Source organism: Corvus cornix, chromosome 7 (genome assembly GCF_000738735.6).
Source record: "Corvus cornix cornix isolate S_Up_H32 chromosome 7, ASM73873v5, whole genome shotgun sequence".
Taxonomy (NCBI): domain Eukaryota; kingdom Metazoa; phylum Chordata; class Aves; order Passeriformes; family Corvidae; genus Corvus; species Corvus cornix.
The window spans coordinates 16,277,100-16,289,436 of NC_046337.1; the positions used below are offsets into that span (position 1 = coordinate 16,277,100).

The window sequence follows — 12,337 nt, forward strand, 5'->3', positions numbered from 1 at the left end:
GCTTTCAGTTTGAGCCTTGCTGGGTATAACTCAAGGGTTATTGCTCAATGATCTGTTCAGATCTCCAGTTCTTGGCTTGGTGCTGTGTAGTTAAAGCTTTTGCTGACTGTAAAAGCCTGTCTCTTGTTTGGCTGTAGAAACTAGGTCTACTGGCTTTGGTGAATGAAGAGAGTCGATTCCCCAAAGGCACAGACAACACCCTTCTGGAAAAACTTCACAGCCAGCATATGGTAAGTAAGAAAATAACCTGGCAGGCAAATGATCAGTATGTTAGCCCCATCAGCATTTCAAAACCTAAAGTGAAGGTTTTGTTGATGTAAAATATGTGCTTTGTGCAGGAAATTTAAAATGCCTTAGGCCCGAACCTGCAAGTGTTTAATAAGGCTGCACTGAACAGTAATATGTAAAGCAACCTGAGAATGGTCTCTTGTGCACATAGACAAGAGGGAGTGTGCATTCCACAGGCTGCAGGCAGAGGAGGTTTGAATTTGCAGCATGGGATGGAGGTCAGGTTCTGCTGGTCTGCGACGGGACACAAGGCAGCACCCCAGGCACAGGATGTGGCTGCACAGTGTGTGTGGGTTTCTCCTGCCAGCTGACTCACAGCAGTCTGCTCCAGAGCATGTCAAATCTGTCTCCTGGGGCTGGGGACGGCTTTTGCCTCATGACTTTTAATGAAAGCTCTCTTATTGTTCCTAATTAATTAAATTCTTTCATCCTCTTTCTTGTGTTCTGGACACAGTAGTGGAACAGCTTTTTCATGCAGGTCAGAAAGCTGTCCTGGGGACACAGAAACCCCAGTGAGATCACTGCAGCAATCCCTTACCATGTCTCTGCTACAGCCAACACTTTGTTCTAAATAGTAAATAGACTGAAAACAAAGCAAATTAAGGCATGTAGCATGGACTTATGGAATAATTAACTACTATAGTGAGAACAACGTCAGCAAATATGTTTCCTAGTACTCTAATTCAGACTTCATCCAGGCCTGAAAACATACAAATTTGTATCCTTTATCTGATTTTTTAAAATTGGCATAGATGCAGATGTTCTCATTTTTCGTATTTGCATTCTAACTCTCGTAGTTGTATTCATGACTTCAAACTGGAAACAATAGCAATGACTTTTGGTTGGCTACTTATACACAGCTTTGAGGAAATATTTCCTTTCTTTAGGCTTAAATCAAGGCCTTCAATTTAGTCCACTGTGGCTTTGCCTTGTGTTATAGGTAAAGAAATGTGATAATGCCTGATTTACCTTTTTTTTTTTTTAATTGTTGTTGGTATTTCTAAATATAGAACTAATGAATATTTTTAATGCATCGCTTGTTATGAATTTTCTTTCTGAACTGTCCCAAACTCTTCAGTTTGTCTCTAAATGGAGGCATTTCAAAGCTCCTCTTTCTTCCTGCTGTTTGTTTCTGAATTTGTCTACATATTTTTTTCTCTATTCTTTTCTGAGATAAATAATCAGACCAGAGTGCAGTTCCCTTGGTAAGAAGGTACCTGTGGTTTATTGTACAGCAGCATGAGACTGCCAGTATTATTTTGCATTCTTTTATGCCCCACGACATTTTGGTTGCTATTTTTGGTGATTTCTGTGCATTGAGTAGCCTTTTCATTAAGCTGTTCATAGTGTCACCTCTGTCTGCTTTGAGGCAATAGCAGTTAACGTGGAACCCTAGGGAGCTTGCAAGAGATGGAAGAGGCTGAGTAGTGAGTGCAGGGAGGAACAGTGAAGTGGAGAGTGCTCTAGGATTTGCATTTGCTGAAGGCAAAAGCATTTTTTACACCAGTTAAAGTCTCTAGTGTTGGCTGGAAGAGCACTGGAAGACATCCAGCCAGCATTGCTGGGAAGCCTGAAGAGAACAAGCCCTCTTCTCTGTATTTTCTGTGGAATGCTGTAGTCTTAAGGAGGAAAAGCATAAAGCTGAGATTTAAGAGAATATGATCTCTGATAAAACTGCAGAGAGGAGCAACAGGGAAGATAAAAGAAGGAGCCAAAAGTGTTGTAAGCATGGGTGAAATATAAGGGTTGGTAGAGAGGGAGAGGAGAACAGGATGCCAGTCCACATGAGAGATCCAGTAGCAGTCATGTTTGGAGAGGAAGGCAGGGAAGTTTGTGGCTGGAAAAAGATGACTGTGTGGAGGGAAGGGAAGAGCAATGAAATGGGGTCAAAGTGAAAGGAAAAAAAATCATGAAAAAACTTTCAGTAGCACTAACAAATTATTAGCATCAGAAGCTGTCCACCTGCTAAATACTGCTAAAAGAACTTGAAGATGAAAGAGTTGAATTACAAACAGCATTGTGTGACACGTTACTTAAAATTTTCATAGTACTTTTGTCTGAGAAGGTGGGGAATTATTTCAGTTTTTAGAAAGTATTGCAGGAAACTACAGGCCTATAGTTCTTATTTCACAATTGGGTAAATTGACAGAATGTAAATGGTCAGTTGCCTCAAGGAAGGAAGGTCTGTAAGACACTATCTCCTGTAAGCACTGAGGTTTTCTGCTGACTCACAGGGCAAGGCTGGACTGAGAGGGACCTCATGAGACTAATTGTGTTGTAAAGTGAAAATGAAAATGAAAAGCAGTGTAGATAAATGTAAAATGCTGTGCCTGAAGGAAAACAGTCCCAATTTCGCCTTTGAAATGATGGCCCCCTGAACTGACTGCTGCTCTTCAGGAGCGAGACCCAGACAGAGGCTGTGATGGATAGTTCCATGGAAATATCAGCACAGGGCTCAGCAGTAATAAAAATCCCCAAATGAAGTAGTAAAAGCTCCTAAGAAATTAATAGAGTAAAAGTAGAAAACATTGTTATGGCACTGTATGATTTATAGATCACCTGCACTTCGAACCCTGTACACCATGGGGCCCCTCCACTCAAGAAGGGCTTCTGTCAGAACTGGCAAACAGCAGGTCGGGGACAGCTTCAGTGCTACGGAAAACTATGTTGAATGGGCCCTGCACTGTGGAGAGAAGATGACTTGGGGGTGTGGTGGGTTTAAAAGTCACACATGGCCTGTAGAAGATAAATGGCACTAATGGAAGCCAGGCTTAAATCCAAGCAGCTCTAGTTCACTATGTAGTTGGTTGAGAGTTCCCTGTGAAAGGACACTCTGGATGCAAGAAGTCTGCATGGGTTCACTTGTGGAATGAGCAAGTATTTCAAAGAGAAATACATTTGGGGTTACTAGTTAGGCAGGCCTCATAGAAATAATTAGAGTGTGAGGGAATATTAGGATGAAAGTAGGATTTACTTGCTTTGTTCTTTCTCTACCCTACATATCCAGTGCAAGAGGCAGAATATCCAGCTGGATAGATTGTTGGTCTAGAGTGGCATGGCTGCTCTTAAATAGTTAAAATGGTTTTCACAGAACAGAGAAAGGACGGGGGAAAAGAGAGAGAGAAAAAAGAGAAAGGAAAACTGAATGTTGAATATAGGGGAAGAGAGGTGCAAAGAAAGATAAACTATAGAGGAAGACAGGAAATTGGTATGTTATTTCCTTTGATGAAGAAAAGGTGTGTAGGTGTTATGCAAAGCTGCCATCTTCCCTGCATCCTGATCCTGTGTCCTGCACCACATGGTTTGTGTGGAGCTCAGCCTCCTCAGGTGTCAGACACACAAGAATTAACATTTCATCCATGGCATGCCTCCGCAGCCTTGATTCTGCAAGCCCTTGCTCACATGAGGAATGCCTTGAAGGGCTGGATATTTCCATCTTAAATTTGAGTAACGTATTTGTAATGTAGCTGCAGATAGCTGCAGCAGATGTGGTCGGGCTCTGCAAGAGCAAAGGTCCTTGCCCATCTCAGCCTTGTCATAGTCATGGCAGAGTTCCTGACTGACTCTATTTATCATTATACCAGCATTATAAGACGACTTCTTTTTCTTTCTTTTCAGAGCAACCCCTACTATGTGAAGCCTCGGGTGACAGACCATCAGTTTGGAATAAGACATTATGCAGGGGAGGTAGGTGTTTGTGAGATGCTTGGTATATGCTGGACTTGAGGTCCTTAGATTCCAAAAACCAAGAATGTCTCTGAGCTGTGTGTTTCCACACAGTTAATGTCCCATACCAGAGCACAATGAGTGTGATGGGATTAAAATAGCATGTCATTCTCCAGTACTATATTCTCCAACTTGGATGCTTGAGTTTCTCAGGTAACTTTTTGTTTGGGGGATAAACTCCTCCTTACTCAAAGGAAAAGTCACAAGGAAAATTTGACTTTTGAGGAGGAGGACAAGAGGCTAAATACCTATTGCAAAATGGAAAAGGTCCCCGAGCCTTCAAGGTTAAATGTTGCTCTTTATTGTGGAGAGATACTAAGCAGATGAAGGTGTGTCAAGGGAGGACACCTGCACATTAAAGAAGGGCTAACCTCCTCCCAGAATAATATCTGCTGAGCACTTGTGGTTGGGAAGTTGGGGCACTGGGTGGCCATTCTCTTCACTCTCCTGAAGTGAGCGGAGTACCCCACACCTTGCAGAGTATTTCCCCACACACCCACTCCTGCCAGGCAAATCTCTGCAGCTGTTTCACCTTGCTCTTGTTTTTGAGGGGTTTTTTTTGGTGTTTTTTAATTGATGATTTAAAAGCCACTTTCTTGCCAGTAAATGCAGAACTCTTCAGCTCTTTGACCCCAGAAATTCAGATCTTGGCACATGCCTGCAGTATTACTGTGTAGCTCTGCTGGAGGCCTTGTACACTGGCACGGAAATATAGAAGGGCTTAATGATCTGTAGGGCACTGCTCTAGTGGCTCTGTCTTTGTTGCAGGTGCTGTATGATGTGAGAGGCTTTCTGGAGAAGAACAGAGACACCTTTCGCGATGACATTTTAAACATGCTGAAAGACAGCAGGTATGCTTGTGAGGAGGCCACATCTGTTGGGCTGGACTAAGCCACGTTCATGTAATAAACCAGACCAAGGAAAGCAGCTGCTTTTGCCAGAGCATCAGGCACCATTCTTAATCATTCTTTTTTTGCTGAAGTGTCCTGATAGAAGAAAGGAGAGCTGGAGAAGTCAGATGAGGCACAGATTTAATCAGGGCTCATGTTGTCCCAGTTTTAAAAAGAGCTTTAACAGCATGACAGTGGTCCCACCAGGCAATTTGGTTTTTTCCCCATTCCCCTTCCCTTTTCCCTTTCCCTTTCCCCTCCCCTTCCATTCCCCCTTTCCTTTTCCTTCTTTCTCTTACCTCCCTATACCAACAATGGCAAAGTTGCCCCTGAATGAGTCAATGCTCTTTGCCATGCTGTCAAATGCCAGCCTTTGTACAGAGGCTGCTTGTTTTCCAGCCTGCTTGTTAGTGGCAGTCATCTGTCCTTGTCCTGTTGCTGTGGGACTGGGCATGGCCCCTAATATTATATCCCAGAGCTGCAACGTGATGTTAGAGAAATGAGCTAATTTTGATCTTGAGCAAGGTCTGGAAAACAGAAGTAGGGCCTAGTAGGAGGGAGGCATTTAGTAACACAGAGAATCCTACAAGTCTTTGAGTAGCAACTGTACCATGTGCCTCTTACCACAGCCCATGTATTGCCTTTGGGCTCCAGTCTGATGAGACTGTTCCAGACCTGCATCTTATCTGAAGCTGCTGCAGAGTGTGCACTGTGAGAAGCCTCAACCTGAGGGAGCTGAGACTATGAGCTGTTCATAGTTGTCTTACTTGGACATTGGCATCTGGGGAACATTCTACATGAGGCTTGAGGCCAGAATTGTGGTTGTTATTGTCCAGCATAATAGAAGGACTCAGGCTTTTTCAACATGACAGAGGGGAAGTTGTGCCAGAAGCAGCCGTAACAATAAACTGGCACAAGCAGCGCTGAAGAACTTTGTGCAGCTTCTTAAGAACCAGCACCAATGTCTCAGAAGTGGCAAAATGGTGGAAGATTCCCCAGAAATGACCTACACTGAGGGTAGCTCTAGAACTCCTCTGGCCACAGAAAAGCTGGGCTTCCAATTTCATGAGCATGTCATGGGGGACTCATCATATGAGCTAGTTTGGGAGGCATGACAGCACCAGTCCAGCTGGCATACCTTCAAGATAGTTTTGCCTGGGGGCATATAGCTCAAGGGAGGTGTCCTAGCCAGTGCAGAATATAGATTTTTCCTTTGTGTAATATCCTGCTTGAGAGTGTGAGATGGGGTTTCTGGCTTTGCAGCTCAGTGTGGCATACAGGGCAGCCTATGGGATCTGGGCAGCCACATGGGCAGTATTAATTTCCTCACTGAAGTGCCCATCTGAACTGCTTCCTGCAGCCACTCTAGCACAGCAGGTGTAAGAATGAGGGGTTTCACAATGGGACAGGGCAGTAGCTGACAATGAGAACCATCTTTTCACAGGTGGTAGGTGTCTTGCATCTTCTTTAATTCTTTTCTTCTCCCTTAGGCTGGACTTCATCTATGACCTTTTTGAAAGAGTCTGCAGTCGTTGCAGTGAAGAGACACTGAAGATGGGCACCCAGAGGCGCAGACCGACTGTCAGTTCCCAGTTCAGGGTATGATGTTTTCCAAGAGAGCAGCAGGCTTCTGGGGAGGAGCAGATGGGTAAAGCAAGGCCTGCAGCCAAGAGGAGTCATTCATCCTTGTTTTGTGTCCAGCACTGAAAATGTGCAGGAATGTTGCAGTGCTAAAAAAAGACAGTGCCACTGCCCCAAGGATTTCTGTCTGGTATAAAATGTGAGATGATAAGACTGAGCAGGGTGGCAGAGGAAAAGAATACTTCCCTAAGCATATGAAGTTCTTGAGGTTCTTTGATCTTTCATATTTGTTTGGTGTTTCAGCTAAGTGTATGTGTCCTTTTAGGCCACATTTTTACAGGTATTGTGACAATTCCAATAAAACCTTATTGGGAGAACCTTGCAGGTATGAATCTCACCCACTTAGATTGTCTGCAGACCTTCTGTTCATTTCACTGTTTTGTTTTCCTGTATTTAAAGTTTGAGAGACTTGTAAAATTAACTCACAAATACAGCCCAAAGAACAAAGATGGCCACGTAAACAGTCTTAAGAGCAAAATGTGTGGGTATGTTTTGGACAGGGAGGAATCTCTTGGGTTACTGAAATTTTGGTAGGCAGAGTCAAAGGATATTAGGAATGGGAGGGCTGCATGAAGACCTTATTGCATGAAATGTAGCCCCTTTCCCTTCTGTAGTGACTGATCCTTTGAGTTTCTCTTGCTGCTCTTTAGGATTCTCTCCATTCCCTGATGGCCACGCTTAGTACTTCCAACCCATTTTTCATCCGCTGCATCAAACCAAATACAGAAAAGGTAAGTCTGTTTCCCAGCCACACGTGTGCACGTGACACAGGCCTGCATGAGCACACCCTTGCACAATGCCTAGCAGGTGCCTCAAACTGAGGCTAAGAGCAGTTCCTTCCCACCTTCCCTTTTTCCTTCTAGTTACTTTATAGTTGAGAAAAAACACACCTTCCTCCTGGTAATCAGATGGAAAGACTGCATGCTGAATATGAGATTATATAGCCATTCCCACCTCTTTCAGTGCTTATGAAGCCTGGAGGATTAACCAGGATTGTGCAGAATCCAGAGCTGTGGTAGAAGAAGCAATCACTCCTGTTTGTAATGCCAGTAGAGAAATTTGTTCTGGAATGAAGGGCTTGTGCAGTAGGCAATGTCTCCTGCAGATCTTTGGCTCTGAGGCAGAGGAGGTGGACACATCATGAACAAGTCACAGTGCTTAGGGAGGACAGGCTGGCTCTCACTTGTATTGTGAGCTGTGGCAGGAGGATATGCTGCTAACTAGATTGGGTGGGGAACTCTGAACTGATCCTTTTCTTTGTTTTGAAACCATGTATGATATGGCAGAGGACAGGCTGCTTAGGGGATTTATGCCAGAAAAGAATTCTGTAGTTTGTCTCCAGTTTAACTGAAAAGAGAGACTGCAAAGAGAACTGAGTCAGGGCTCTGCACTGTGTATGTGTTAAGACATTGTATCTTTGCTTTCCTACCAGAGTCCAACTGTGAGTGCAGTCTGCAAACTATTTTTCCTCTTCCAGAATCAGCTCAACACCCTTTTGTCCCTTATTCGGCACAATGCAGTGTTGCGAGGTTGCTCTCCCCTTGACCCAAACTTCCCCTTTTTTACCTGGCATGCCAAAATATGCAGGGCTCCCTTTCTACAGCAAAACAGATATACAGCCTGTGACTGTCTCACTTACTTGGTTTTGATTCTGGATCATTATTTAGGCGCCGAACCTCTTTAATCCAGACGTGGTGCTAAATCAGCTCCGGTACTCAGGGATGCTGGAGACAGTGAAAGTTCGAAGAGCAGGTTTCCCTATACGGCGCCTTTTCCAGGACTTTCTCAGCAGGTAATTGCTGTCATTGTACCATATGCTGGAACAGCCCTGAAGTGTAGAATTCTATATGACTGTTCCCTCTTTAACTGCTTCTTCTGGTATGGATCAGCTGTGGGATGTTTTTCTAACCATGGCCTTAATGCCCATATCATAGACTGATCTGCGAGGCCTTTTGGAGACTTGCCTTTAGGCTAAAAGTCAGAATGGAAAAATAGCCAGATGGTCTTTGGTCTTTTTTTCCTTTTTCTTTATTTTTCTTGGTAGCTTTGCCACAGCTTTGCTACTGTGATGCTGTGAAACCCAGCTGGTCATAATATGTAAAAGGAAAATACCATGCTTAAAACCTTTAGGCAGCTGAAGAGAATTCTAATGGACAGTATAGTTGATGATTAATATTGGAAAGAGTGATTATTTCTTTTAATGAGCCACATCAAAAGGATTTTTTGAAGTTTAAGGCTAGAAGGGACACTGAACATTGCTTCCTTTGTCTCTTGGAGCATTAAATGCCACCCCTATACTGAACAAAATAACTTGTGTCTGATGAAAGCACATGTTTCAGAAAGACAGTTGTTCTTTACCGAAAAATTTTGTTGAGTTTGTATTCTTTTACTGGGATTGCAACAATAATTGCCAGTGTGGTAGGAACAGATAAAAGTTGGGGGATGGAAATTTCCAAATTGGAAGGCAAACATGAAGAAGGAAGGTCCCAGAGGAAGAAGGACTAATGGGAGGAGGATAATTAGAGTTAAAAGACTGGGGAGAGAGAGGGAGGGGGGCTGTTACTGTCATCTGTAATCTGATGAGATTCTGTTTTGTTCTCAGGTACAAGATGCTTGTGAAGGGGCCACGCCTCTCAGACAACAGCAAAGCTGTATGTGCAGGTTTTCTTCAGACCTATGATAGCAGCAAGAAAGAATGGCAGTTGGGTAAAACCAAGGTACTTCATCAGTGTGGGGAAGGGTATGGCTTCATTCCAGCTGCAAGGGGACGTAACTGCAGCTGGTCAGATGGCAAGGCACTGCAGTCATGATCCTTTAAATACACTGGCCTATGCCACTGACCTGTAGCATCTCAAATATTTCCCATATTATGCACCTAGAGACATAGCAGGTTTTTGGATTTTATCTAAATTCCTTCTCATTGACCAAGCCAGATTGATTTTGTTGTGTCTGATCCAATTTGCAGATTCAAGGGGAACAAGCATGGGTCTCATTTTATGTAATTGTAATGTGTGCCATTAACTCTTGCCTCTTGTGCCAGGTATTTCACTCTGCTTGACTAACTGAAATTCTTGCCTGAGGCAGGGAGCTGAAGCTTGATATATATCTAATCTGTGAATAGCTACATCACCAGATGTATGACAGCTTTCTGTTGGGGAAGCTCAGATGATGCTTTTGCAGCTAGCCCAGATGCTGGCATACATTTTCTATGAAAAGGTATCCAAATGCTTCTGCCCACTTGCGTAATTCAGATCTTGCTTCTGTTTTGGTGAATGTTTAACACTTCTCTCTTGCCTGGAATAGTCTGGATTTTCATGTAGCAATAGATGTGAGCATTTTGAGGTATATTGCTGTAGAAATCTGGGAATGTGAAGCTGTCTCTATCACAGCTTTCCACATACTCCAGTAAATTCTTCAAAGAATATTCCAAGATGGATGGTGTCCAGTGCAGGCAGCATTTCTCAATAGTGGGTATGCAGTCCATATCTAGAGCAGATGGTAGTACATCAAAGCAACTTCTTGCATTTTTTTGTCCTTAAGCCTTCAGAAAAGTACTTCAGAATATTTCCAGTGCCACAATGAAACCAGAAGTGATTCTAGTGAACATGCACGTTTAATTTATCCAGGAGATCAGATAATGACATTTGTTGCTTTGAGCAATTATTTCTCAGTAAGTGGATAGACTATAATAGTTATTAGAGCAAGATCTCTCTCTCCTCTTCCTAGAGGACTGGTGGTAGTCCAGTTGATAGTCTGTGCTATGAACTCTGTGTGACAATCAAGGAAACCACTGGCCATTTTTGTGGGAAGGACATGTATTACTCTGGAGTTTGGTTGGTTTTTTTTCCCCATGCCTCCACTGATGTTCCAGAAAGAAGATTTTATCACTTAGCGGTATTTCTGCTCTATGATTAAAGTGTTCCCCATCTTTGATTTTGGAATCTGGAGTCTCCTCAATGGTGCCTGCAAACCAGGAACCATTTTGGTCGTTACTGTCCCTGGATAATCCACATTGCTTGGGTGACTGCCAGTCTCCCAGCATTTTAGTGTTAAAGTCTATGTGGAGAGCACGTGTGTTGCAGAGCTGTCTGGAAAGCTTTAGAAATTGGTGGTTAGAGCTGGTAAACACAGAGTTTGAACTTCCTTCCTAGCATGACAAGAGATGGAAGATTGCTGCAGTACAGCAAGGGTAGCAAGATGGAGGACCAAACTCACATGCACATACTCACCTTTTAGAGTACAAAAGGTTGTAAGCTATATAGCTGGAGTCCAGGGCCTACAGTAGACTAACAACAAGCAGGAAATCCAGGCTGCTTTGAGCTGCTGGAAGCTACAGGTCCCTTTTCTCTTCAGTCCCTATTGTGCATCATGAAGGACTGAGTCCATCTGTCTGTTTTCACTCATTCCTTGACCTGCACAAATTATTTGGAAAAAACCAATATGGGTGGTAATTGTGGCAAAGAAAATGTGTTTGTGTCTTGTCAAAACTCTGGATGTACTCTAATGTATTTATTTTTTAATGACTGTGTCCTGTAAACTAAAACTTGACTGAAGAGCTGTATGTGGCATGTTGGTAAACTGCAATCTCTCTGCTTGGGCCCTGGTCGCTGTGAGTCTGAATATTGTGGAAAGATTGAAATTATTAAGAAAGGCAGTCTTTGTATTCTTTATGCCTGAGAAGGAAAATTCACTGGAGCTGGGAAGCAGTTGAGCCATCTTGTTTGGTTATAGAAGTAACTTTCTATTGGGCATGGTTTGTATTAGAGATGTGTGTCCTGGTAGAGGGGAGCAGTTCTATTTATTGAAGGAATGGATCACTCCAAGGCTGTCCTGGCATGTTCCACACTTGCTGCCATGCTGAATGGCTGGTCAGTCCCTGGCTGCTCCAAGATGCTGTCATTCCAAGGTGTACTACCCTGCCATTTCATTCTTCAGATGAGTCGCTTGGCATTCTTTCCCATGGAAAGCCATTTCATTCCTCCCTTGGAGACCACTTTGCAACTCAGCTTTGTGACAGTGCCTCCTGAAAGCCTGTCCCTAGGAAAGCAGATGACAAGGTGAGGCCGTGCAGAGCAGTGGTGCTTCCTGGTAGTACCTTCCCTGCTGCCTGTATCCAGCTGTTGTGCCTTGGTTTTGGATTACAGACTGCTTTGTCTGCATTGATGTTTCAGCTGGTGCTATGTAACACAGGCCTGGAATACTTGGGTTGATGGAGAAAAGAGCCTTAATTTTTCCAGAGGCTTTCAGGTAAGGGTGAAGTGAAGCTACCAGCTAAGGGGAACAGAGCATAGGTCATTTGTCCTGAAGAGGAAGTCCCCTGCATCGCCTTACTGCCAATTTTGCTGCTACAGGTGCAGCTCTGGGTACTCAGGTTGGGATTCCCAGAACTAATCTTGGCTTATGGAGTCAGGAGTAGCTACTGAAAAAGGTGTGACAAGCCCATGGGCATGTAACGTAGGAAGAGTATAAGGGGTGGGTGAAGAGCAAGGCTTATAGAAGGGGGAATACTTCCTGCAAAATGAATGGAAGGATAATTATATCCCTAGCAATTGTTTGAAGGAGGAAGGAAAAGACTCTGTGAATTAGTGCAGGGGATTGTGAAGCTTGGGAAAGGAAACGGAGGAGGAAGGGCAGGATGATCTTTGTGTTTTTCATTAAGAATAGAGCAGCTGCTGTGCTGGCAATTGTCAAATTAATGTTTATAAGAGGTATTAACGCATGCAATACAGGTTTTATCTGGTGGTATGGCAGAGTTGAGGGCAGTGTGATGATGAAAGAGATTGTGCTCAGGT

At 43.5% G+C, this 12,337-nt stretch overlaps 1 protein-coding gene across 4 annotated transcripts in view; it reads left to right on the plus strand.

Annotated features, from left to right (window-relative positions):
* The window catches only part of LOC104693937 (unconventional myosin-X-like), an 89,795-nt gene that overhangs the window by 41,246 nt on the left and 36,212 nt on the right, over positions 1 to 12,337 (plus strand). For all 4 annotated transcript variants that reach the window (XM_039555280.1, XM_010406903.3, XM_010406904.4 and 1 more), the window contains 7 exons: positions 138 to 230; positions 3,907 to 3,975; positions 4,783 to 4,865; positions 6,395 to 6,503; positions 7,196 to 7,276; positions 8,213 to 8,337; positions 9,148 to 9,262. In XM_039555280.1, the coding sequence (XP_039411214.1) occupies positions 138 to 230; positions 3,907 to 3,975; positions 4,783 to 4,865; positions 6,395 to 6,503; positions 7,196 to 7,276; positions 8,213 to 8,337; positions 9,148 to 9,262 (675 nt within the window). The remainder of the gene's footprint in view (positions 1 to 137; positions 231 to 3,906; positions 3,976 to 4,782; positions 4,866 to 6,394; positions 6,504 to 7,195; positions 7,277 to 8,212; positions 8,338 to 9,147; positions 9,263 to 12,337) is intronic.